Genomic DNA, 26563 nt, shown 5'->3' with positions numbered 1-26563 from the left:
TTACTTACACGAAACGAAACATTTGGGGATTTAAATGCGAACAAAATATTGTTAATTTCAACATAAACAACTCTTTTATACCTTTTAGAGAGTTGCTTCTCAACCGGCGGCAAGTACAAAGGTGATTCTCACCGGAACCGACACAACCCTAGTTTTTTCATGTTAGAATCGTTGAAGTTAGCCTTTTCGATCCAGAACCCTAACAAAATTGGTTAGATAATCTAAGTTTTTCTCTATTTCATTTGGTTTTTTGAGAGAGAAGATGGAGAGTTGATCTTAAAATCGAAAAGAAAAGAGAGAGTGAAGATTGTTTTTCTAGAGAGAGAGAGAGTGGGAGAAGTGGATCTCTTGGCTGAAAGAGAAATTGGTTGAAAGAGTAAAGGGTGGGTCTTGGGTTATTAACCTGGAGTCTGACTTGATGGGATGGGTAAAAAATTGGCTCTAAAATTGGGCGGGAAATTTGGGAGGAAATTTTGGGCCAGGATAGTCATGTCCCTTGTTTATGTAAGTGAGGGTAGTTACGTACTTTTACTAAGTGGGTTTTTTTCTCAATATTATTTTCGACTGGGCCTGATCCTTTCTCGGGTCCCAACTTTTGGGCCTTATAATAACGGCCTCTTATGTTTAATATGATTTGACGTTTTGATTATGAATTGATGTTCATTTATTTCGATTATCATTTTGATCGTATTTTCATGTGTCTTGTCAAGCACTTCGCATAGTTAATAGACGAAACGAAGTATTCGATATCGATCGTAGTCTAAGTCATAATTTCATGTGTCTTGTCATGCACTTCACATAGTTAGGTGATGGGCCTATAAAGTTTCCTAAATAGGTCACCACCCGCAAGTATACGGGCGTCAAGTGATAATTCCGGTAAGTCCGGTTCGTTCCTCAGAGACTAAGTGAAACCTATTCTAAGACTTGGAAGTAAGACGGTTTTGAAAATGGTTTTGGTTTTGGTGATAAAATAATGATCAAATAATGAAACACTTAAAGAGACTAATGATACACTCAAATCGATGGGGGAGAAACCTAGGATTTTAGAAATTCACCACATAAAATCACCTTTAGAAACAAATACTTAAAATGGTTAATTCTTTTTTTTTTATAACTCAGAATTTCGGATAATGAACTATCCTAATTCCGGGAGATGTTTTCGTTAAAACCGAATAAAACATAACAATGTAATCATTTTATTTTAAATAAATAAATCTCTAAACTACTATTTATCAATTAATAAGTATGAACCGTCAAATGATTTAACATAAGCACGATGCATCAAATCGAAAAGTATAAATAGTGAAAAGAAAATCTATTTATCAAACTAAAACGAATTAAACTATGAAGCATTAATCAAGAGTTAATCAATAAAAATTATATCTCTAAAAGATCAAAAATGGGTTTCATCTTAAAACCCTAGATGGAGAGAGTTAGCTATTCATGAAATTAAACTAATAAGTATTAAGAGAAAAGAGGAAAAAAAGATTTAACTTTTCTTGCTGATTTTCTCTGTTGCAGCCAAACGCTCCCCTAAGGAAATTGATTTTCTCGTCTTCTCGGAAACAATTTCTCTCTGAGAAAATTATTTTCTAACCAGTTTTCTCATCTTCTCTATTGTTTTCTCTCTTCCTTTCTTTTCTTTTCTTTTCTTTTCTTTTCTTTTCTTTTATTTTCTTTCCAACAAGTAGTTCCCTGTTTCTTTTAACACTATTATGGAATGGAAATTGCTAAAGAAAATGAAGAAAGATTAAACAGCATAAATTGAGTGTACTGATTTCTTTCTCTCTGACAATCTCTCTCTCTGTTTCTTTCTCTCTCTACAATCACTCCTTTCTCTCACAAAAAGGAATAAAATACAAAGTAAATAACAGAAGAAGAAGATTAAGATGATGATGAACCAAAAATCTGTTTTTCCTTCTCTCTCTTTCTCTAATTTTTCTATTTTTAGTTGAGCTTTTGATCCCCAAAGATGAGATACTCCTGCTCTGTTGTCTCCCTGTTTTTATCAGCCCAGAAAACCCCCCTATCTCTCAATCGATTTTTGTTATGTAAAGAAGATATATTTTTCTAGAAAATAGAAGGAATATCTCCATCTTCAATCTTGTTCCAGCTATCAACCGAATTTCTCTTATTTCCTTCTATGTAGAAATCTTCATCTATCTTTCTTTCTTCAGTCACTATCTTTGAAAATCCAATCGGGTTTCTTCTTCATCTCTCTATAATATATTGGAAAACCGACCAGCTCTGCCGAATCCTTATTTTATTTCCATCTCTAGATCAATTCTCCTTCCTTGCTTCTATTAATCGAATCCATCTCTCTGTTACCACATCAGAGAGTAATCTCTCTCTCTAGAAATAATGAAAATCTCTCAAAGTCACACCTGTTACCAACTCTGTTCCTCTTTGATTTCTTTCCTTCTCTGAAAATCTTTTAATTGTAATGCTTCCATATTCAGCCAAATCTCATCTTCATCCTTCTTAAAAATATTCAACACTTTCTTCCTTTCACGCTTTCTCTCTCTATTCTACTGTTAATAGAGACGTGAGAAGGGAAAGATAAAATTAATGGGTCCCCATAAATCTTGGCAATAATCTTGGCAACAACCAGTCAATGATTTTATTGCTATCATAAGGGTTAATTTGGTGCATCTAGGTGTATCATAAGAAAGTGCAACATGCCTCCTGGATGATGTCATATGTTGCTTCAATAACCACCATCGTCGGATCTAGTGTTGTACACCAAATATAAGCCCGAAACAACGTGTGTTTGACACAAGGGATTATGTTCAAATAAATGCCCAATTGCCGTCCCGCTATGCCCACCAATATACCAGAAATTACATACTGCCGTCAGATTACCTGCCATGTGTCGCTTGTAGCTCCAGGTTGACATTTAGTCATCTGATTTTGACCATACCTTGACCCACTCTATTTTTCTCACCCGGAGTTGGACTCCGATTAGACTTCCGCTTTCGCCCACGAGCTCTTCTTGAACCCTAGTTTCATCTGAGTGTCAACGGTTGCCAAAATTTCCAGAGAACCAATACCAAGAAATGACACAAATACCCCCAACACGGCTTTCTCTCGATTTTATCCGTTTTTCACACTGAACTCCCTAAAAGACACCTGGGAAAGAGAAATACACAATTAATCAGAGTAACTGCTCGAAATAGACTAACTAACCCAAATTAAGAGATTCAAATGAGGCATTTTCATGACTCATCATTAGGCGACTAGACAACACTTTCGTTGACTCGGGATAAACTGATTTAGATGTTTGTTTGACTAAGTATGATCTCCGGATATACGTAGTACTTAGAGACATCTACTTTAGGAGTCGAACATCGATTATACTTTGAAATATTAGATCGGACTACACATAGTCGTAGGTTTATCATTATCAGATTCTCGGTTCGACACCTCTCTTACTTATTTGTCTCCCGACTCTTGTTGCCTCCCGACTCTTGTTCATCCGACTCTTCTCTCGAATCTCTCTCGCCCGTTTACTTTTATTGTTTAGTCTAGTTTCATTTGTTATCTTGTTTTGTTACTCATTCAATCTAAAACCCTCATTTATCTTTGTTCCTTTCCTTTTTAGTCTAAGTTAGCTAGTGATACCTAGGCCGGCGAACGACACTCCTTCGTTATCCGAATCACCTTCCTATCCTTGGATCGACTCCGGTTTTACCGGTTACTACTTGATACCTCCGCTTGGGTGTGCAACCTTTTCGGGTGCATCACCGATCAAGATAGTGATGATTGGGTTGTTAACGAAATGGGTATCACTGAATTGTTTGATAAAGTAATGTCTATTATGCCTTATCTCATGCTTTGTCTTCTCTCAATTCTATGTTTCTTGTTTTTCTCATCTTTGGTTTAATTACAATTTTTTTTTTCTTGAAAACAAAAATAGGGATTGATTATTTGTTATTTTTATCATCTTATTAGTAGTTTTAATCACAATCAATTTCTTAATATGATTTTCAGGATAGGATGATGACTGAAATTCATTCACAAATCACAAGGAAGAACAGTTGAAGAGATTTCCAATTGATTAAAAAGTGTTCCATTGCATCCTAATATCATATCAGCCATTAAATCTGCTCATGCTCTTGGATGTGAATTGAGGAGTTTGAGTGATGCAAATGTATTCTTCATCCAAACAATCTTAAAACACCATGGACTAATGCGGTTACTTTTCGGAGATTAACACTAACCCCAACTATATCAAACAATTGTATGGGCGTGACATTTTTATATAGAGAAAAACTCGAATAAACTATAACTTCATCTTCTAATTGGCCCCGTCTAAAGATCTGAGATACAAAGGTGTATTCATAATTTGTACAACATCAATGACATCAGTGCTATCTCTCCAAAAAGAGGACTTATATGTAAACTATTATTACCTAAATTTTTATAGAGGTTTTTTTATACATTTTCCAAATGTGTTTTTCAGTTTTGTCTTTATTTTGATATTATCCGTTGTGGAGTTGGTCGAATTGAAGATTTTTGTATCTCAGATTCACCGTTCCGGAGGCACGAGCTATACCTAGTAATAAACATAAGTAATTCTGTTATGGTTTCTTTTTGTATTTATTTGCTCAATGTTGATATTTTCTTTCCTTTTTACGTATCCTTTCAATATTGATTCTTTTTATATCCTTTATCATATATATGCCAATGGCCCTTTCACAGGGAAAACAATTTTTCTTCTTATTTCGAGTAGGATCAAATGGCGCCAGTTCATCTACTTCTTCCTTCACAACAACAAGTGTTTCCTCTGCTAAGGCTTCGAGATGGATAAAATGAGATGAAATTGTGTTCGAGTGAACACTGACTTAACCTTATTAAACAGGCTTTTGCCTCTAGGTCCTAAGTATTATCTTTGGCTTCATCATTCTAATTAAATTGCCCATAAGAAGAAGAACAGAAATGGTGATGGTTGTTGCTGGTCAATGGTGGTGGTGGTGGAGGAGGAAGGAGAAGTGCTTCATTTTATTTCTTGACAGGTGTGGTAAGTGCTTGGCTGGTCACATGCGGACGATTATTTTTCGACGAACAAACTTCAAGGTAGAGTGGGTATTCATTTTGAACAAAAGGGTAACAAACAAAACTAAAAATTATGTTGTTAAATTTGACTAACAGTAGACCGATTAAAACAATGTAAAATGGAGTCAAAATGGAAGTTGGTCTTCTTTATGGGCGCATTTTAGTGATTTGGTCACGTTTAGGAGGCCAAAATGGAATTGACCTTATTTACAACAAACATAAAACTAAATTTTTTAACTAAATAAGGAAGTGTTTCACTTCAATTTTGGGACGAAAACGAGCTAACTAACACCTACCAAGGAAGAGACAAACAATCATCAAAATATAACAACTGCAACTTAAATAAAAATGGTCAACCAATCAAAGTCTTATCATGAAATTGACGGTCAAGATCACTTCCATTTGTAAATGGGTATCTTAAGAAAGTAGGTCAAGTTAACTAATTACCATGGGAAGAAGATTATTAATAAGAACCGGTAAATTGATCTTATCAATCAGTTAGCTAATTTTTAGATAGAGAGAAGAATATAAATAGAGAGAGAAAAAGGATAAATATATAATATACCACGAGGAAGAAGAAGAAGAAGATTAGAAATTAATAATAGGCAGCAAGCAAAAATGATACTAGTAAATGAAGGAGGAGGATATGGGATTAATGATCCCCAAAAGTTGAACAAGTATTCTTGTGCTTGTGCTATTGTTGCTTCTATGATCTCCATCATATTTGGATATGGTAATCCATTTCATCTCTCTCTTCTATTCCATTTCTATTGCCATTTTGGCACAAATCGTTTTCCTCTTGATTGATATTTAATTTCATATATATAGGTATTGTATCCTTCTAAATGTTCATTCTTTCTTAGTTGCATGGATTTGATCTCAAGGAAATTATATTACATGTTACGGATAGATTGACAAGAGCTTTTGGTTTGGTTTCCAAGTCTTTCATGTTACGATCTTGGACATTTGGATAGATATCAATACAAATATGACACTTAAATGACCAATTCAATTGTAGAAAGGAAAGCGAAAGACAGAGATTTCTAGCACCCTTCTTTTATGGGTCTTTCTAAATTCTAAAATGTAAGTCATATTATGAGACATGATAAGACATAAATTCTTTTTGTATAAAAGGATAAAATTGAAATAGGTTCATTCAATAAAAAAAGTTGATTTGACTTGTTTAAAATATAAAAAGTTAATGATGTTAGAAAAAACCCATTTATGAGCAAAGAACGTTAACCTAGAGTAGTATATATGGTCTTAACGTGTGTGTGTGTGTGCAATACACAAGAAATACGGAAAAGAATCTCATGTTATGCACATTAAAGTTACAACGAATATCAAACAAAGAACAGACTTATCAGCGGTATATGACATGTCGGTTTGCCTCTTACAGACTCGAGATCCTCCTCTATCGTTTAGGAAACTCCCCCGCTAGGTGTTTCCATCTTCATTATAAACTTTATTTATTTCTTTTCTTATTTCTTGTACATCTTGAAGTCCTAAATGTTTCTATACTTTCGTATGACTTAGAGCATCTCCAATTCAACACTCAATCTTAGAAACTCTGAGTGCCATATATGATTTTTAGAGTTTTTTCTTAAAAACTTTCTCTAATGCAACACTCTATTTGGATCTCTAAGGTGACGTGTCAAGGATGAAATAGAGAGATATCTCAAGAGGACACTCTATTTCTAGAGTGTTGCATTAGAGAGAGTTTTTAAGAAAAAAACTCATCAATATTTCTAGAGTGTCCTCTTGAGATATCTCTAATTGTCTAACTCATCAATATTTGATTTTCAACCAATAGAAATAAAGTCTTCTATATTTTCTGAATAACTAAACTATTTATTTACAAAAGTAACTACGCCACATGAGTAAATAAGATAAGTTTAGAGTTTTGCAGCGGAGACACAAAAATTAAAGATCTCTATATTCGCCAACTAGGAGTGAGAATCTCAATTTAAACTTGACGCATAGGATGAGTAGAGATTTTTTTGAGTTTTGCATTGGAAATGCTCTTACATTATAAACGGACTTGGAGGTCTAAGGTTTTCCTCACCCAAAACTTAAATACATTATTATCGAGCCATTTAAGATATTGAAAGATCATGATCAGTACTAACAACGACGAGTTTTTTTTTGTTTTCGCAGACACAGGTGTTATGAGTGGTGCAATGATCTTCATTAAAGAAGATCTAAAAATAAACGATACCCAAGTTGAAGTTCTTGCAGGTATCTTAAACATATGTGCTCTTGTTGGTTCAGCATTAGCTGGAAGAACTTCAGACTGGATTGGTCGTCGTTATACTATAGTTCTTGCTTCAGTCATCTTCTTAGTAGGTGCAGTTCTAATGGGTTATGGTCCTTCTTACTCAATTTTAATGACGGGAAGGTGCATTGCCGGAGTTGGTGTAGGGTTTGCTCTTCTCATTGCTCCCGTTTACTCAGCCGAAATATCTTCACCTTCATCTCGAGGCTTATTAATGTCTTTACCTGAACTTTGTATCAGTCTTGGTATCTTATTGGGTTATATTTCAAACTACTTTTTTGCAAAATTAACACTAAAGCTTGGTTGGAGAATGATGCTTGGTGTAGCTGCAATTCCTTCACTTGCCCTTATTTTTGGTATTTTTAAGATGCCTGAATCTCCAAGGTGGTTAATAATGCAAGGCCGTTTAGGTGAAGCTAAAATTGTCTTATCAAAAGTTTGTAATACTAAAGAAGAAGCTCAAATTAGGTATCAAGATATCAAAGTAGCGGCAGGTATAGACAAATCTTGCGACGACGATATAGTGAAAATGCCAAAGAATTCTAGTGGGAAAGGTGTATGGAAAGAACTCTTAATAACGCCTACTCCGGCTGTCCGTAGGATATTAATAGCGGCAATCGGTATTCACTTTTTTCAGCATGCTACGGGGATCGAAGCAGTAATTCTTTATAGTCCAAGAATTTTTAAGAAAGCAGGAGTTGTTGACAAACACAAGCTTTTGCTTGCAACTGTGGGTGTTGGACTAACTAAAACATTTTTCATATTGATTGCAACATTTAATCTTGACAAGTTTGGTAGAAGGAAATTGCTCTTAACAGGATTAGGAGGGATGATGGTTGCCCTAGTAACATTAGGTATTAGTTTAACAATAGTTGAGCATTCCACAAAGGAACTTGCATGGGCTTTAGTTCTAAGTATAATAGCTACCTATACTTTTGTGGCTTTTTTCTCAATTGGGATTGGACCTGTAACTTGGGTATATAGTAGTGAGATTTTCCCATTGAAACTTAGGGCACAAGGAGCTAGTTTGGGAGTGGCAGTGAATAGATTGATGAATGCAACCATCTCAATGAGCTTTCTTTCTCTCTCCAATGCAATTACAATTGGTGGAAGCTTTTTTGTATTTGCTGGAATTGCAGTACTTGCATGGATCTTCTTCTTTTTCTTATGTCCTGAAACAAAAGGAAGGACTTTGGAAGAGATGGAAATGGTTTTTAGTTCTAAGAAATCATTAATGGATGTTGAAGGTAGACCTAGTGGTGGTGGTAAGGCAGAGATGGAAGTAGGAATTAAAACTTTATCAAGTACTACAGTGGTTGGGAAATGCTAAGTGTACAAAAGATCTCTACTTAGTTTGTGACATGATGACCCACTCACAAACGAACCAGTCTAACTTTGAATTATTTTGTCTTTTAGTGAATCATCAAGTCACAAATTAGGTCAAAATTTTTTGTGCACATAGCATTCCGGTGGGTGATTTATGGTGCTATAAAATTGACACGATTAAGTTTGAGATCGAATTTCTTACGTGTGTTTTCTTGTACAGAATGCCTGAGGTGGCTATGGGCAATCCTAGCCTAGCCTAGCCATTATTCCCTTCCTCAGTGGCAAAGCACTTTGTAAATTGTAACAACATTTGTTTCAAATGCTATTTTTCCATCTTTACAAGTGACATATTTGTGAATATTGATTGTTATTTTACCCTTAAATGTAAATTTTTTAATTCATATGTCTTGAGATATTCTTGCTAATGTTCTGGGACGTAACTACAACAAGACCAAGGTGATCTCTCGCATTTTGAAAGCTACCTTCAGATATGCTTGTCCAATTTTTTTTTTGGATAAAGGCAATTTCTTTAAAATACCATGACAAAAGTGTGTTCTTTCCACTCCACAGGAAGTGTGTTCTTTCCACTCCAAAGGATGTGATCTCTCGCATTTTGAAAGCTACAACAAACCACCAATTAAACCTCCACAAATTTGTTAAGTTTCTCCAATTGAACACCAACTAGGAAGTGTGTTCTTTCCACTCCAAAGTAAAAGTCTATAAGTAAGTCAACCCTTTAATGTAGACAACTAACTTACCACTCGATCTAAATTTATCATAAAAATTCTCTCATTCTTCTCCATCTCGATAGCCCAAAGAATCGAGTAAGGAGTTATGTTCTTCAGAAATGATATGGGATACCAATTTTGACTGGATTGCAAGTTGCAAATATGAAAGAGTTCATCTATAGTATAACATAGAATTAAGTTGTTAAAAAACTCACAAATTTCTTACCATTTTCCTCTTACGTATGAACAAGTCAAGGAAAGATGTTACTCTCTTCGTTTGACCGACAAAGAATACACTTAAGATCATCCCTCTCTTTTAAAGAACATTTGTTGTCAGAGAAGCAATTTTGTCCATCTCTTTGAATGTACGCCAATGGATTATTTGATCTATATGTAGGTTTGGCCACCCGGTTCGCGAGGCGCCTATCGAGATTCAACGTGGCAGTCTCATTATTCTGATTGGTTCCAGGAAGACAAATTTTAATATCAACAGTAAGTGCTTCGAGTAAATCATCCAAACCATTTCTCACAACTTCCACATGTTTATCCAATCCATGAGAACCTGATTTAGGAAGAAGATCCAGTTCGAAGAACATGTCTGATGCTGCTACGGTTGTACATGTTCGATCCCGAGAAGGTTGCGTCTTGTTATTGAATGTGTTTAAAAATATCAATTTTATAAATTAAAAGAAACAAAATTTTTGAGCAAGATTTACCTAAGTTTGTGCTTTAGAGATGCACCCAATGTCAAAAGAGAAATGCAAGGAATATCTTCATCTCCCCGTGCTAATTTAAGATTTCCTTTTCTCGCAAATCACTGTTTAGGTCGTTATTTGGCTCGCTAATAACTCACAAGTAGGCCAAATTAGTTTCTAGAAGGCAGGTCCTCACTAAGATGTGTTTTGGTTGATCTGTCGTGGAAGTTATCTTCAAGCACTTGAACATTGCAATAGGGTATTTCCATGTACCATCGATCAAGATTAAATTTAAAGGACTATCTCCATCATTTGAACTAGTCTGTCTAGAAGAAATGGAGGATCAGAAAATTCAAAGCCATGTATCTGAATTTGTTATACGTCTGAATTTGTATATGCCATAGAACAGAACTTTCAAGTTCTCTATTAGGGATACAATAATTTCTTCCATCTCATTAACGGACTCACTATATCTGAATTTGTTATACGTTATTACAAGAAATTTTACAAAATATAACTATGGATTTGTCTTTGATAGTTATATCAGCAAACCATGAATCTGAAAAATATGTCGATTTTCAACACAAAGCTACCTACTTGTCCACGAGCTTGGGGGGGGGGGGGGGGGGGGGTCCTCTACATAACTATTGGGTTATGGTGTCACCTAGTGTTTTAAGTTGAATCTCAGACGTCTAACACTAGTTTCCAGGATCACATGCAAGAACTAAAGATGAACTAGAATAGAATAGAAGATTACCTTAATCGCTTTCCTTCGAACTAAATCCGATGCCTCAATCTCGAAGATGAGAGCTCCAAATTACAGTCCCAACGACGAAGATAAATGATATACAGGGGGAGTGCTTAGCCCAAGCCTGACCCGTTCTCTACATCACTATTCGGTTATGGTATCACCTAGTGTTCTAAGCTGAATCTCAGACGTCTAACACTAGTTTCCAGGATCACATGCAAGAACTAAAGATGAACTAGAATAGAATAGAAGATTACCTTAGTCGCTTTCCCTCGAACTAAATCCAATGCCTCTATCCCGAAGATGAAAACTCTAAATTACAGTCCGAGAGCCCGAACCCAACGACGGAGATAAATGGGATACGGGGGCGGGCTTAGCCCAAGCTTGACCCGTTCTCTACATCACTGTTGGGTTATGGTGTCACTTAGTGTTCTAAGCTGAATCTCAGACATCTAACACTAGTTTCCAGGATCACATGCAAGAACTAAAGATGAACTAGAATAGAATAGAAGATTACCTTAATCGCTTTCCCTCGAACTAAATCTGATGCCTTTATCCCGAAGATGAGAGCTCCAAATTGCAGCTCCTCTACTTGAGACACTCGAGCAAGTTGACTTGATTTCCCTTCTTTAATGTCAGCTAAGACCTTAATGGAATGCTGAGAAGAATAACTCTTCTTCTTTGACTAGATAGATAGGTTGGGCGCCCCCATTAGTGGGTTGGGCTTGGCCGCCCTCTGCATATTGTCGGGTCATCTCTCTTGATCCGGGCCTATCTTACGGGTCCGGTTCTTCCTATCTTTGTCTCAATCTTATCCAAACCTTTTGGGCCTTTCAACTTGAATCTAATCCAACCTTTGCCTCGTTCCCTCTAGTCAACTCTCTCCGATCAAGGCACCACTCTTTGGTGTAACCCGTTGTACGATCCCTAATTCCATCAGACTAGATGATCTTCTGGATAAAGTCCTCGTCATCCTATTGTTTATATAGAAGCCGTCTCTCTCTATATGTATATATACTTTAAGAGATAAAAATGAATGAAAGAGGAAGAAATGGAGAGAGATGAAAATGGACTAGAGAAGAAGAAATGAGAGATCGAATTAGATTGGGTTGAGTTTTCAGGAAACCCAAGTAGGGCTGAATTTGGATTGAGTTTTGAAGGCACCCCAAGTTTTGTAATAACCAATCAAACACTTAGAGGTGTACTCGAGTCGAGCCGAGCCGAGTAGTAAGATGCTCAAGCTCGGTTCGGGTATTTGACTGTTTGCTCGTTCGAGTAGTCGGCATACATGACTTCTGACCGAACGAACACCGTCTGGAAAATAGTCCGTAAAAAGTGCATGCGAAGTTCATTTTGGTGAACAATGCTGACGACTACTTAGAAAATCGTCGGGCAAGGTAAACCTCTCTCAACGGTTTCCTTTGTAGCCATCGACAATATACTTATTCTCGAGGGTTGTTCAAAATGCCGTCGGTAAACTCTATTTTTGTAGCGACTAAACTTGACTTTGATATAAGAAAGAAAGTCAAGAAAAAGTTGGTTTTCACGTCCAAATACTTTCCCACATATCAAACGGACCCTTAGTAATATATTATTTTCAACAAAAAAAAAAAAAAAATCTAACAAAAATACAGATATAGCTCCCTAGCAAATGAGGTAGAAATTCTTTTAGACTTCAGGGTACTGCTTAAATTTTGAGTTCTAATTTTTAGGTAACTCCTGTCTTCTTGTTTAATCGTTTTGAGATTTGCAGAAGTTATGCTTGTAAAATCAAGTGAACTTTTACAAACACTGATTTTAGGGCATTGATTTTCATTAGCTGAACTAGTGTTTGGATTTTAGGGTAGTCATTCAATTTTGAGATACATAAGTAATTGTATAACAACCAATTTTTTCGTTCTCACAAAGAGTACCTCAGTACCTCTCTCTCTACGAAGTTTCAATTGGTTGTTGAATTGTTAAGTAGTTATGGCAGTTTCTTGCAGGTTCTTCTCAGTTTCCAAAACCCTAAAATCATCTTCTCCTAGTCCAAAGAGCTTCATTTCCAATCCCCAAATACTTCCCTCCAAAACCCACCTCAGATTTACCCCCAATTCAAAATCTTCCTTACTCGATCTCTTCTTCAATACTACAAAATCAAAATCCCAAATTCAACCTCATCGTTACTCCCACTATAATCCTGTTAAATCCCTATTCACTGGAATTGTAGAAGAAATGGGTGAAATCAAACAACTAGGGGTTTCTGAAAATGGCGGGTTCCAGATGAAAATCTCTGCAAAAACAATTCTTGAAGATGTTAAACTTGGTGACAGCATTGCCGTAAATGGAACTTGTCTGACAGTAACCGAATTCGACAAGAAAGAGTCTGAATTCTCAGTCGGACTTGCACCAGAAACCCTAAGAAAAACTTCACTAATCGAGCTTGTACCTGGTTCAATTGTCAATTTGGAAAGAGCACTTCAACCTACTAGTAGAATGGGAGGTCATTTTGTTCAGGGACATGTTGATGGAACTGGTAAGATTGTATCAATGGAACCTGAAAATGATTCATTGTGGATAAAGGTGAAAACTTCACCAGAAATTTTGAAATTTATTGTACCAAAAGGGTTTATAGCTGTTGATGGAACTAGTTTAACAGTGGTTAGGGTTTTTGAAGAAGAAGAATGCTTTAATTTCATGTTGGTTGCTTATACTCAGAAGAATATTGTTGTTCCTTTGAAGAAAGTTGGGCAATTGGTCAATTTGGAAGTTGATATAGTTGGGAAATATGTAGAAAGACTTCTTCAAACTGGGTTTACCAACAAAATTTCATCTTCTTGATCTATCCTTGGATTCTGAAGCGTAAAATGTTCGATGGTAGTATTTAAAATGTCTCTACCTCTATGTGTTGTTCTTCAAGTGATGTTTCTTTTTCTCTTGTTGTTACTCTTTTTGTTCTTGTTTTGTTTAATTTTTTCTTGTTTGACTTGATGGTAGATCAATAAATGAATCAAAATGGGATTTTGATTGAGGTCTTTGGATATTTGGCTGACTTGAAGAAAATATTATCTCAATAAAAGAAATGTGCTCCTTAATTCATTTCATATCGATATTGAGCCTTTCTCTCTAACATATGAGTGTCTGTTTTAATAATTGTGTTGGTTGTAACTAAAGTAGTAAGTCGAACAGATGAGATAAACAATCTCAATCCGAAGAAGAAAACCAGATTGAACAAGTATACTATATCGACCTATCTCATTTGGGATCCATTTAGTTGATATCTTTGTTGCGTCTGTCTCGCCGAGTGATTGGTCTTCCCTTTCAAACACGCCGAGTAGTAAGTGCTTCCAGTAAAGCATCCAAACCATTTTCCACTGCTTCAGCGTCTTTTTGTTTCTTTGCTTGCTTATCTATTTTCCTCTCAATAGTTACTTTTCAGGAACAAAGTCATATTTGTGTGGTTGCTGTTCTTATGACTGTTCTAATGGGTATCGAGGTACTGTCATCAATTGCCATTATTCGCCGCATCCTTATGGCAACATCAGTATTAAAGGCAAGTACCATGTCAAAATTGTTCAATTCAGAAACTTTATGGGAATAATCAGGTAGAGTCTGTGATTATATGAAAATGGAATGTGGCAAGTGTTTTGGTGCATTCCAGGGGCAATGTAATCCAAGTGTTATCATATCTTTGCCGCAAAAAAAAGAGAAGTATTCTAGGCTTGATGAGTAGTTAGCGGTAACCCTCAAACACCTCATTTCCCCAAGTAGGAAATGGACGACCTTGTTAGACGACATAGTAACGTCTAGAGAGATCATATTACTAAACTTTGAGGTCATCTAATAGAATGCACATTTGGTCTGTAAACAACCCTATGCCATTCGTATATTATTGCCTTATGGAGAATAATTTTCTAGTTACTTTTTGCAATTCTTAGTGGGTTCAGTGGTAGTTTTAGCCAGAGTACTGTGTCGTGACAAGACCTTTTCTTTTTTCTGTACGCAGGTTGCTTCTAAGGTCATACGAGAAGTTCAGGCGCTAATTATTTTTCCTATCATTCCATATCTGATTTATGTTTCTCTTAATTTTGTTAGATGCAGCAAGATATTCCGTTTCTTCCCGTATTTTCCTCGATGAAGCGGCTAATGTGTTCCCTGATTGTCTCATTCATCGAGTCATTCTGTTATATACTTGAGTGGATTCGCTGAAAGCTGAAAGGTGGTAGTTCCACGTGCGGAACTCGGCTCGGGAAGCTGCAATCTGGTTCCACTAATTACTTCCTCGGCTCGGGAAGCTGCAATCTGGTGGACCATGAGATCGGTGAACCGAAATGCTTATATTATGGTAATATTGGCTTAAATCTTACACTCTAGACTTTAATAGTGAGCTCTTTTATCCATCATAGCTTAATTTTCTTAAAATCTTTTTCTCGTGTTACATTCAGATTGCAATAACAGGTAAAGGATTCTTTAGAGCATCTTCAATAGCAACAGAGTTGATCATGATCAACATCTTTTGGATAGGCAGGGTAAATGTGATCAGAGACGTTATCATTTTCCTTGGAAAATTATGTGTTACCTGGTTAGTGCTGCATCCGCATTCTTGATGCTGGATACTCACAAGTACAGATCTGCCCACAACAAGATCTCCTTTCCACTGTTCCCAGTTCTGGTGAGCTTGTAACTTCACTTTGAAGTTGAAGATCTAAATTCTTGTTGGTCTTGGTTACAAAGACATGTCGTTACTTTTTTAGGCTTGGGCTTCTTATGCGAACTGCGCAAACTATTTGCAAACCTTACATACTATGTCCCAAATTGTTCAAACCTTACCCTAGTCAAACCTCTAACAACCTTACATAGGGAGCTGGACCTAAAAAAATTGATGGCTCCATTAGACAAAAGAAAGTTCGACTGGCCTTGGGAATTCTTACCATTTCGGTTCTGATTATTAAAGAACTTAACATTGGGGGTACTTGTGGGCAGGTAAGTTGGGGGCTTGGTAATGTCGTAGCTACTCTTTTCTTTGCTGTGGTAGAAATGTCAATCGATACCATCATTCTATCGTTCCCGTGGAATATTACATCAAAAGAGTTGTTTTAATGCAGCTTAACAAAACGGGATTGTCGAGCGTCTTTTTTTTTGTTGAAAGGTATTTTGGATGTAGCTGGTGCATTACATTCTCCCACTTTCTTTTTGGGAAGAATGCGTTTTCACCCCCTTATGTAATTAATAAATTTCCTACACCAATTCTTGGTGGTATCTCACCTCATAAACGGCTTTTTGGAATCTCACCTAATCCGACAAATCTAAGGGTCTTTCTTTGCTTGGAATTTGAAGATCACAAATAAATTGGATCAACGAGCACGGGCCAGAGTTTTCGTTGGATATCCATTTGGACAAAAAGGTTACCGGGTGTATGACTTAGAATCTAAGGGTTCACTTTTCCTCTCGCTCACCTGTGATTCAATCCCCATTTCTTTTTAGAGGGGTTGGGCAAACGCCCCAAAATGACCCCATAAATAAGAACGAAATCCGGGTCAGGAAAAAAATGAGGAGCAGGCCCATGGTGTCAGGTTTCACATTTAAAAGACAAAACCAACCTTCTGAATTTCGGTATTTACAAAAATACCAATGAAAAATCCCATAAAATATTCAATTTTTTTTTTTAAAAGTCTGATGCCACTCAGTTTGGAAGTGACTGATTAAGGAAACCATCCATTTTCCATTAATCACTCAACCACCCTCTTTCCAAAAGCAAGTTCTTTCCCAAAATCACTTTCCTTCTCAATTCCAACTTTTCTTTTCTTCTTCTTCTCTCTCTCTCTAGAATTTTATTGTTTGGCGATTGGTAAAGGGAGCTGGAAGTTGTTGTTGGGGAGCTATTATGGTTGGGGAGCTATAAAGATTAGTAAGGGGAGATAAGACATTTGGATTATTATTTTAAAGACCTTTAATGTTACAGATTTTAAATGCGAAACTCATAATCTGAAGGACTCAAGTGTAATATAGTCAAATATCTCAGAAATAACAAAAAGAAAAACGCTTTCTTCCTCTTTTACTCGTTCTCTCTTCTGAATTCGAATCTCCTAAATATCCCTCTTGCAATCTTTTTCCTTCATCAACTACAAATTTACGACGACTTCTACCCAAGTATTTTCCCCAATGAAGAAGACATCAACCAAAATCGAGAAACTATTTTACTTTTTTCTAAATAGAGAAATTTCACAAATAGATAAACTATTTGATTTTTTCCCCTGACCTGGGGGGAAATTTTACAAAAATTTCCCTAGGGAAATTGTTGAACGAACAGAAATAGTTTGCCTCTTTTTGGGCAAATTTTTAAAGTTGAAGGAAAAAAGAGAAATAAAATTTAACAGGAAATATTTGTCTTGCGAATTCCTTACATCTTGAGAGAGATCTTCATCTATACTAACACTGTTTGATTGGGTTGGTGGTTGTTGGTTCGATTGAAAAATATATTTTTCCTCCATTAAAGAAGCAACATCATAAATATCTTGCGATATTGATAGTGGTTGTTTTGTAACTTGATTGTGGAGAAGAAAAGAGAGGTATTGTTGTTGAAATATTTAGGGTTTAAGAAAAATAGGAAAGAAAAGAAAAATTACTATTACAATTTTTTTATTGTAACTATTTTTTTTAATCCCTCTCTATTTCATTATTTAATTTCAAATCTGGAAAAATAGCTCCTAATACTAAATTGGTATGGGGAGCTGTAGTAAAAAAAACTGGTTTTGCACTACAGCTCCCTAACAATAATTTCCAGCTCCCCTTACCAATCACCTATTGTTTCTTCAAACCAAGATTTCATAACAAATCTGAATGATTCAACATCAAACCAAAATTTTATTTTTTTCTTTCTCTCTCTCTCTAATTTTTTTTTTATTGAAATCTTTGTTTCCATGTTTCATAACAAACCCTAGGAGAACAAAAGGGTAAAGTGAACAAATCCTAAGAAGAAAGAGGTAAATATGACTAACTTTATATTTTCATTACGGTAGTTTATCATTGATTTCCTAGTAGTTTATCATTGATTATTATTTAAGAACCCTAAATTTAAAAACATTTCAATTTGAATTTTTAAGAATCCTAAATCTGAAAAAACTTTCGTCCTCGTTAAATTTAAGAACCTTAAATCTGACAAAAATTTTCTGTTTCATTTTTATTGGAGAAACCTAAATCCGACAAAACTTTTTCATAAGATCTTTTCGGTACCTAGTTTCCTGTCCTGTAAATTGTTTTTTTCCCGGTAAACAGTTTCATGTACATATACCCAGTCGTTCATGTTAAACTGTTTCATGTCCTGTAAACTGGTTTCTTCCCGTTAAACTGTTTTCTTCCTGACAATTTCTGCCTAACTATTGTGTTTTAGGCAGTTTCATGTACATATTTTTGTTCCTTGTACATAGTTTGTCCACTGGACAGGATTTTAAAAGGTTTATTTTCCTGTACACATGTTTGTTCCTGAGAAATATTTTTATGTATGTTATATTTGAAATATGAATGAAAGTGTGTTAGTTTTTGGTGTATTTAATGTACATAATTCATTGGATAGTTCTAATAGAGATGTACTTACCACTAAATCTTCCTCTTTTACAGTAAGCACATAAGGAGTCCACTACCTCTTTCGTGAGTAAGCCAAAGAATACGACAACAGTATGACTAACGTATCGCAAGAGAGATGGAGAATGAGAATTAAAGATGAAGTGTCTTAAATGCACGAGTCGCATTCGCTTAGTAGCACTTTTTGTAACATTTAATGTACTTTTGCTCATGCAAAAACATACCTGTAATGTACAGTACACGAATGTATGTTTCTGAATAATAATGTTTTGGGGAAACTTCAACAGTAGGTTCTTGGGCAAAATTTGAAATATCTCGTAACTTAGTTTAGAAAACATTCAAAGTGTACATTCGCAAATGTGCAGAACATTGGGAAATAAACAATACATTGGAAAATATGTACTGACCATTTTGAACTAGGAATTTTCTTGTATACCGGGAATTATTTTATGTACTGGTCATTTGATTATGTGTTAGACACTTTTGTACTGGGAATTTTGTTTTGTATCGGGAATTGTTCTATGTACTATTGTACGGGACACTTTTGTACTAGGAATTATCTTGTTTACCGGGAATTGTTTTATGTATTAGCCATCTGGTTATGTAGTAGACACTTTTGAACTGAGAATTTTCTTGTGTACCGGGAATTGTTTTATTTACTGACCATTTGGTTATGTACTGTATATTTCTCAATGTTAAGATACTTCTCATAGCTTAGTTTAGAAATCGTTCAAATTTGTCATTTGGTTTTGTACGAGGAATTATCTTGTTTACCGGGAATTGTTTTATGTATTAGCCATCTGGTTATGTAGTAAACACTTTTGAACTGGGAATTTTCTTGTGTATTGTTTTATTTACTGACCATTTGGTTATGTACTGTATATTTCTCAATGTTAAGATACTTCTCCTAGCTTAGTTTAGAAATCGTTCAAATTTGTCAATGTTAAATCTTCCTCATTTTTGGTAGTCTTTCATTGATTTGTTTCCATATATTTTTGGTAGTTTCCCATTGATTTGATTCTCTGTATTTCTTCTTCTTTTTAAAGATATTTTCTCTCTTCAATCCTAACTTCTTTCCTTCTCTTAAACATTTTCTCCTTATATGATGGGCAATTATAGGACATTCCTTCCAAAACGTAAATTATTTTGAAGGAAATTTTATAAGAAATTTTTCTTTGTACTGTACACTTTTGTACTGGGAATTATCTTGTATATTGGGAATTATCTTGTGTACTAGCCATTTGGTTATATACTGCACACTTTTGAGCTGAGAATTTTCTTGTGTATCAGTAATTATTTTATGTACTGACCATTTGGTTATGTACTAGACACCAGTAAAATATTCGAAGAAAACTTTCACATTGCAACCTTCACAAAGTAAGGAAAAATATAAAAATATAAGACGAAGGAAACTAAAAAATGTAGAGTAAACTTCCACATAACAAGGAAACGTAGGAATTGATTAGGAGCGATAAAGTGTAGCGGGAACAGATGAATGTACACTACATTTGAACACGTAAACGTACATCTATGACGTTAAATATAACAAAAAGGGTATAATATCTAAGAGAACTGGAGATCTCGTCAAATCCAAAGTTGTTTTAGATCCAGATTTGTTGTTTTAGATCTCGTCAAATCCCGATAAATTTACAATTTTAGATCTAATTTCATTCACAATTTTAGATCTAATTTTATTCACAATTTTAGGGATCTAAATCGTGGAAATGTGAGAACCGAAACACCTTCCTAATAGGAGCAAGCAAAATAGGTTGAAGAACAAAAATACAAACAAAAATCTCAATATTTCTTCCCCAAATCAACAAGACCAACATGTCTAATTTCCTTACCAATAAACTTTCACCAAATTTGTTCAAGAAATCAAACCCTAACAAAATCAATAATCCCAGATCTGATTTCTTCACCATTAGAATAGACATAGATCTTTGAAGAACATAAGAGATATACCAATTTTTTTTAATGTTACTCTCTCATGTATTTCCTCACAATTTAAAAAATTTAGACCACACCAGCCATGAATAAGATTCAGCCATGACGGAGTATGTTGATGAAGAGAAGATCTTGTAGAGAGAGAAAGAAGAGGAATATATCAGCTTTTCTTTCCATGACTTGACCCTTATTTCATGCAAACTGAAAAAAGGAGGAGTTTAGGCCTAATTTACCGTGCAAGGGTGACATGGGAAAGAAAAAAAAAAGGGGAAAAGAAAAAAGTACTCTTCTCTGGCATATTGGACCTCCCTCTCAATTTTTGTATTGGTTGGAGGGAAACCTTTTTAACCTCCCAAAATTTGGGTCTCCCACTCAAAAATCCTTCTTTTTATTACCGATTTCACATTGCGTCCTGCCCTGGTTCCGCCTTCTTCTCCTCCATCTTGGGTGCGGGCTGATCTTCCTGCCACACCGGTGCCCAACACGGCTCCCTCACAAACTACTCTGTCCCCTGGACGAAACAACTCACCTACTAGGGTGAGGCTCTATCCTCGGGAACAGTACACTCTGCCTCTTCGGTCTTCGGCAGACCCCTACATCCAACTTGAGTCGATTTCCACTCACCTACAAAGAGAGAGTTTGTCGACGCCCTCTCATCTATCCGATTGAATTTTGTAATTTCATTTCAGTCACCATCCCCGACGGTAATTGCACAAGACCTTATCCGCTTTGTGATTATTAAAGCATCTCTACTTTCTCACTACACCATCAGGTTTATCTCGCCAATGTTCTCTCCACTTCTGAACCTTCCTCTTTTGCAGAGGCCGTGCAATTCCCCATTGGCTACAAGTTCTGGCAAGAAAAATAAAGGCCCTCGATGATAATTAAACTTGGTCATAACCCATTTGCCCACTAATAAAAAACCCATTTGATGCGAATGGATTCATAAAGTCAAAGTTTAAATCTGATGGCTCTATTGAACACTACAAGAATCGTCTTGTCGCTAAAAGATGCACTCAAATTGAAGGCATGGACTACCATGAATTTTTCGCTCCCGTTGCTAAACTTACAAGGGTCCGCCTTTAATTAATCGTTGCCACAACTAAAGGTTGCCGTTTACACCAACTAAATGTCAATAATGTCTTTCTTCAAGGCGACCTCGAAGAAGAGGTCTATATTAAAGCCTCCACAAGAGTTTTCTATTAAGGGGGAGACTCGTGTCTGTCACTTTCACAAATCTATTTATGGCCTTAAACAGGGCCCACGTCAATGGTTCTTGAAGTTTTCGTCTTTCCTCTCAAAAGGATTTCTTTAATCTAAAAGTGATTATTCTCTCTTCACTTTCATTTGAGGGTCAAATTTCTGTCTTCGTCCTCGTATATGTGGACGAAATCGCTATGACAGGAAAAAAATGAAAATGTCATTGTCTCTCTAAAACTTTTCTTTAGCTAACTCATTTTCTCTTAAGGAACTTGGGCCATTCAATATTTTCTCGAGATAGAAGTTTCTCGTTCTCCGTCTCGACTCTTTTTATGTCTGGTGGGCCTAAAAATAAGTCTACTCCCGCAAGTATACGGGGTCAAGTTATAGTATTTATAATAAGATCGAGTATCGTCCCAAGAGATAAGTAGGCACTTTCGGATATTGACGGCAAGTTTAGCCCAATAATCAAAATGTCAATATCTAACTTAGACTAAAACACACACACACCCCACTCATAAATTTGATGATTGATTTGGAAACTACTATGAAAAAAAAGAAAGCAATACTAATAGACTAATAAGAATGAAATCAAGATGAGAAGAAGAATCTAGGGTTTTCGATTTCACCACATAAATTGACTATTTAAAACATGCATTAATTAACAAATCCCTTTTCTCATGTATAACTCAAAATCTAACATAATAAACTATTTAGATTTCGGAATATATTCTTTAATAACACAATTCAAAATCAAGAATGTATGATTGACTACCATATAAAACTAATTTCCTACACTATCATTCAAGATCTAAAAGGCATATCTCATCTAATAAATCAATAAAAGCATGAAATATCTAATTATAATACATGAATGATAATAAGGTTATAGAATCAACATGAAATGACAATCAATAGGCATTGAAGCTCAAAATAAGGATTCATTGATTTATAACATATCTCAAAATAAGCCCAAATATGGGTTTCCTCTACACCCTAGATACAAAATTTAGCTACTCATGGAATCAAAAATAATATTCATTGAATTCATAAAATAAATGGAACTACAAAAGATTAATGGAAAGAAATCACCAAGAATGTTCCCAATCCATATTCCCATGTATCTCCATTTTGATGTCCAATTTAAGCTCCAAGTATCTCAAGAATATTGCTCAAAACTCCAAATAATAGCTTATTAGAAGATAAAAGAAGAGAAATTTAGAAGAGAGATAGAAGAAGAAGAGATTTTAGAGAAGAAGGTATGGAGAAATTAGAAGGTTAGAAGAAGAAATTAGAAGGAGAAAGTAAATCTAGAGAAAAGATGAAGGTGGTAGAGAAAATAGAAGAAGATGGGTTTTTAGGGTTAGAAGATAGAAGGAGAAGTGGCTTAGAAATTAGATAAGGAAGCCTTTGAGAGGGTTTTCAAGTCTAAGTTTTAATGGAGGATCAAGAGTTATTATATAGGGTTAGGGTTTTTGTTGGGTTAAATGGTAGAAAAAGGTAAAGGAAGGGTTACTTTTGGAATTTTTAGGGGTTTAAATTTGAAGAAAACCCTAAATACACAATCTGGTTGGCGGCTAGGGTTTATAAGGCTAATGGGATGGACACGTGTCGACCTCTAGACGTTGCTAGCATTCGGGAGACACAGTAGCCGTTTGATTTCGAAAACACGGATCTGGGCTGTTAAGAGAGAGCCACGTGTTTAGGACTAACATAATACACAGCTTCGGGTAACATGGAAACAGCTTAATGACGGGACGGTCAGCAGCCGCACGATCTCGTAATCGCGGAAGCAAACGGTCAAGATTAGAAGGTGGGATCGGGATCATGGGAGCTAAGTGAATTCGGTTGCACGGGATCATAAGAAATGGAGCTGAATCTCGAAAGCCGTAAGATCTAAAAAACACGGAAGCTTGCGGCTGAGATTAAAACGTGAGCAAGGGACTACCGGATTAAATTGCAACGGAACTTACCGTATCATGCTCTTTAGCGTCACTTCGCTGCTCAACGCTAATACGGGAAAAGGATATACCGGCCTCCGAAGATCGCCACGTGTCTTCTTGTATACCGCGCGCCAGAACCATGCCCGAAGGTGTCCCACCAGTCAACATCCTTTTACTCAACTTTGACCTTGATTTATTCCTTCGTCCGGACTCCGATTTGACTTCCGTTTTCTCCTACGGACTCGTCTCGACCTCTACTTTCCAACCACGCACTGACCTTGGCCAAATTTTCAGAATGTCCTTGACTCCAAATGACCAAAATACCCTTCATGCATCTTTTCCTCGTTTTTAACCGTTTTTCACATCTAACTCCGCAAAAGACACCTAATCAAGAAAACCAACCATTTTATTATAATAAAGACTCGAAACGAACTAACTCGACTAAATTAAACGACTAAGATGGGACATTTTCATGACCCATCAAACATCCCCAAACTTAGATTTTGCTAGTCCTCGAGCAAAACAAAACAAAAGAAAAGACCTAACTCACTTTCGGAGGAGTCCCGGTTGCATTTAGCATATGCAACAAGCCGTTAAACCCCTAGGTTGCCCTAGTGGACGAGTGTGGTCTCGTGAGGTTTTCCATAGATGATACCCACAAACATCATGGTTTCAAATACACAAGGGTCCAACAACCACATCGTAGATAAGCATGATTGATATAGTAAAGGGTTTAAGCATGTCAACACATAATGAATCAAGTAAATAAGTTCTTGTAAAAGCTAAAGGCCCCTTCACTAATGATCTTACCCTAAAATGCAAGTGTCATACCATAATAAGCACATCTATGTTCCGAAGTCACAAAACTTTGATTCCCAAGTTAGTACATTTCGCCTCGACTTCGGCCTCACGGACATACACTCCAAATATGAAATCACTCAAGAATGGTTCGCTCGTATGTGTGAGTGTGATCACTTAACTAGGACTCAACACATAAAAAGGGGTGAGGAAAATGATGGGCCTAGAAAGGTTACCCTAAATAGGTCTACACCCGCAAGTGCACGGGTGTCAAGTTGTAATAATTTCCGGTAAGACCGGTTCGTTCCTCAGAGACTAAGTGAAATCTATTCTAAGACATGGAAGTAAGACGGTTTTGAAAATGGTTTTGGTTTTGGTGATAAAATAATAACGAACAAAATAATAAAACAAATTATGATACGATGAACTCAAATGGGGGAGAGGAGGACCTAGGATTTTAGAAATTCACCACATAAAATCACCTTTAGAAACAAATACTTAAAATGGTTAATTCTCTTCTTTTTTATAACTCAGAATTTCGGATAATGAACTATCCTAATTCCGGGAGATGTTTTCGTTAAAACCGAATAAAACATAACAATGTAATCATTTTATTTTAAATAAATAAATCTCTAAACTACTATTTATCAATTAATAAGTATGAACCGTCAAATGATTTAACATAAGCACGATGCATCAAATCGAAAAGTATAAATAGTGAAAAGAAAATCTATTTGTCAAACTAAAACGAATTAAACTATGAAGCATTAATCAAGAGTTAATCAATAAAATATATCTCTAAAAGATCAAAAATGGGTTTCATCATAAAATCCTAGATGGAGAGTCTTAGCTAATCATGATCGAGATTTAAAATAAATACGAAAAGTAAGAGAGAAAATGGAAGAAGAATCATAAATTTTCTTGCTGATTTCCTGCTTTTCAACCAAACAGACCCTAAGGGAAGAGTTTTCCTTCAATTTTCCAGGAAAACAGACCAAACCGACCCTTAGGGAACACGATTTTCTCATCTTCCCGGAAATATTTTCTCTGTGGGAAAATTATTTTCCACAGATTTTCTCATCTTCTCCAACTCTTTTTCTCTCTCTAACTTTCTGAAATCTCTCTCTCTTCTCAAATCAACAATGATAATTAACTTTGTCTTTAATACTAATGAGATAACAGAGAGAATGAATCTAAACCAATCTTGACATAAACCAAAATAAATTTCTCAAAACTCTCTGATTTCTCTCTTTCTCTCACTACAAGTCACTCTTTCTGTTTCTTTTTATCTCTCTATTAATTTCTCTTTTCTCTCACAAAAAAGAAAAGATTACAAAAGATAAAGAACTTGACAATAAAAAATGATGGTTCTCTGCTTCTCTCTCTCTCTGATTTTTCTGTTCAAGTTGAGCTTCAAGAGAGGATGAACTCCCCAAAAACCGAGATGCCTGCTCCTCTGTTCTCCACTCTGTTTTATAGATCGAATCCGAAGAAGAATACCCCCTCGAATTTCTTAGTAAAAACCTCTTTCTATCTCTGTCTCACCAAATCTCAATCCAGCTCTCTCTCACTAAAATATATTTTTGAACAGAGAGAGAAAACCGAATAGCTTTGATCATCTCGAGATATCTTTGATCTTCAATATCAATCACTTCTCCAATCTTTTCTCTAAAGTATATTCGGCTCCTTGATTGCTTTTCTGTCAATCTCTAGGATTCGAATTTTCCTCCATGATTTCTTTCTCTTTCACCTCTCGGTTATCTCTTATGTTTTAGTTTCTAAAACAGAAAATATTGAGGAGATAAAGAGGGAAAGAGGGAATACGTGAGTTGTTGGTGTACGAGCTGTCAAGGTAGGGCTGATATTGTGCATTGCGGACTAGCGAGAACAACTTACGACGTGGTATGATGGTCGTTGGATCTGGCTGATATGCATGTGTTCATCACGGATTTCTCGAGCTCGGGCGGGAGCACCGAATGTTAGTTGCACACAAAGTATCGGATCAGCTCTACTTATCTATCCCGAATGTGTACCACTGACGCCCACGAGTGTACCGAAAACTTCCCGGGCCCGTCAGATGCTTGCCATGTGTTGCTGGACGTTTTTTTGGTCCTCTTTTAGTCAACTGATCTTGACTCAACTTTGACTCGAACTAACTTCCCCATCTGGACTCCGAATCGACTCCCGTTTTCACCTACGGATCCGCCTTGGACTCTACTTTTTACCCGACATCAACATTAGTTAAAATACCAGAATCTCCAAACGACCAAACTACCCTTTTGTTCGTC

The 26563-nt window shown here is 35.9% G+C and overlaps 2 protein-coding genes across 3 annotated transcripts; both read left to right on the top strand.

Moving 5' to 3' along the window:
• The first annotated feature begins 5575 nt into the window (after positions 1-5575).
• On the top strand, positions 5576-9057 carry LOC147537570 (putative polyol transporter 6). 2 transcript variants are annotated; one of them, XM_086644668.1, is made up of 2 exons: positions 5576-6757; positions 6808-9057. In XM_086644668.1, the coding sequence occupies exon 2, from the start codon at positions 7170-7172 to the stop codon at positions 8658-8660; it is 1491 nt and encodes a 496-aa protein (XP_086500794.1). In that variant the 5' UTR covers positions 5576-6757; positions 6808-7169; the 3' UTR covers positions 8661-9057. The 2 variants fall into 2 exon arrangements, with proteins under 2 accessions (XP_086500794.1, XP_086500793.1); XM_086644667.1 differs by having other exon boundaries at positions 5609-5788; positions 7213-9057.
• A 3369-nt stretch (positions 9058-12426) lies between these two features.
• On the top strand, positions 12427-13837 carry LOC147537569 (riboflavin synthase-like). The gene has a single exon (XM_086644669.1). The coding sequence runs from the start codon at positions 12796-12798 to the stop codon at positions 13645-13647; it is 852 nt and encodes a 283-aa protein (XP_086500795.1). The 5' UTR covers positions 12427-12795; the 3' UTR covers positions 13648-13837.
• The last annotated feature ends 12726 nt before the right edge of the window (positions 13838-26563 follow it).

This window comes from Eschscholzia californica, unplaced genomic scaffold (genome assembly GCF_041429995.1).
Source record: "Eschscholzia californica isolate CP2 unplaced genomic scaffold, dmEscCali1.0.p SCAF_5, whole genome shotgun sequence".
NCBI lineage: Eukaryota > Viridiplantae > Streptophyta > Magnoliopsida > Ranunculales > Papaveraceae > Eschscholzia > Eschscholzia californica.
The sequence above is the reverse complement of the archived record's forward strand: the minus strand, read 5'-3'. Positions and strand labels throughout refer to the sequence as shown.

Coding starts and splice junctions, on each gene's coding strand:
- LOC147537570 (XM_086644667.1), top strand. CDS start 5,674: ATGATACTAGTAAATGAAGGAGGAGGATATGGGATTAATGATCCCCAA. Junction 5,789..7,212: donor CTCCATCATATTTGGATATG/GTAATCCATTTC, acceptor TTGTTTTCGCAG/ACACAGGTGTTATGAGTGGT.
- LOC147537569 (XM_086644669.1), top strand. CDS start 12,796: ATGGCAGTTTCTTGCAGGTTCTTCTCAGTTTCCAAAACCCTAAAATCA.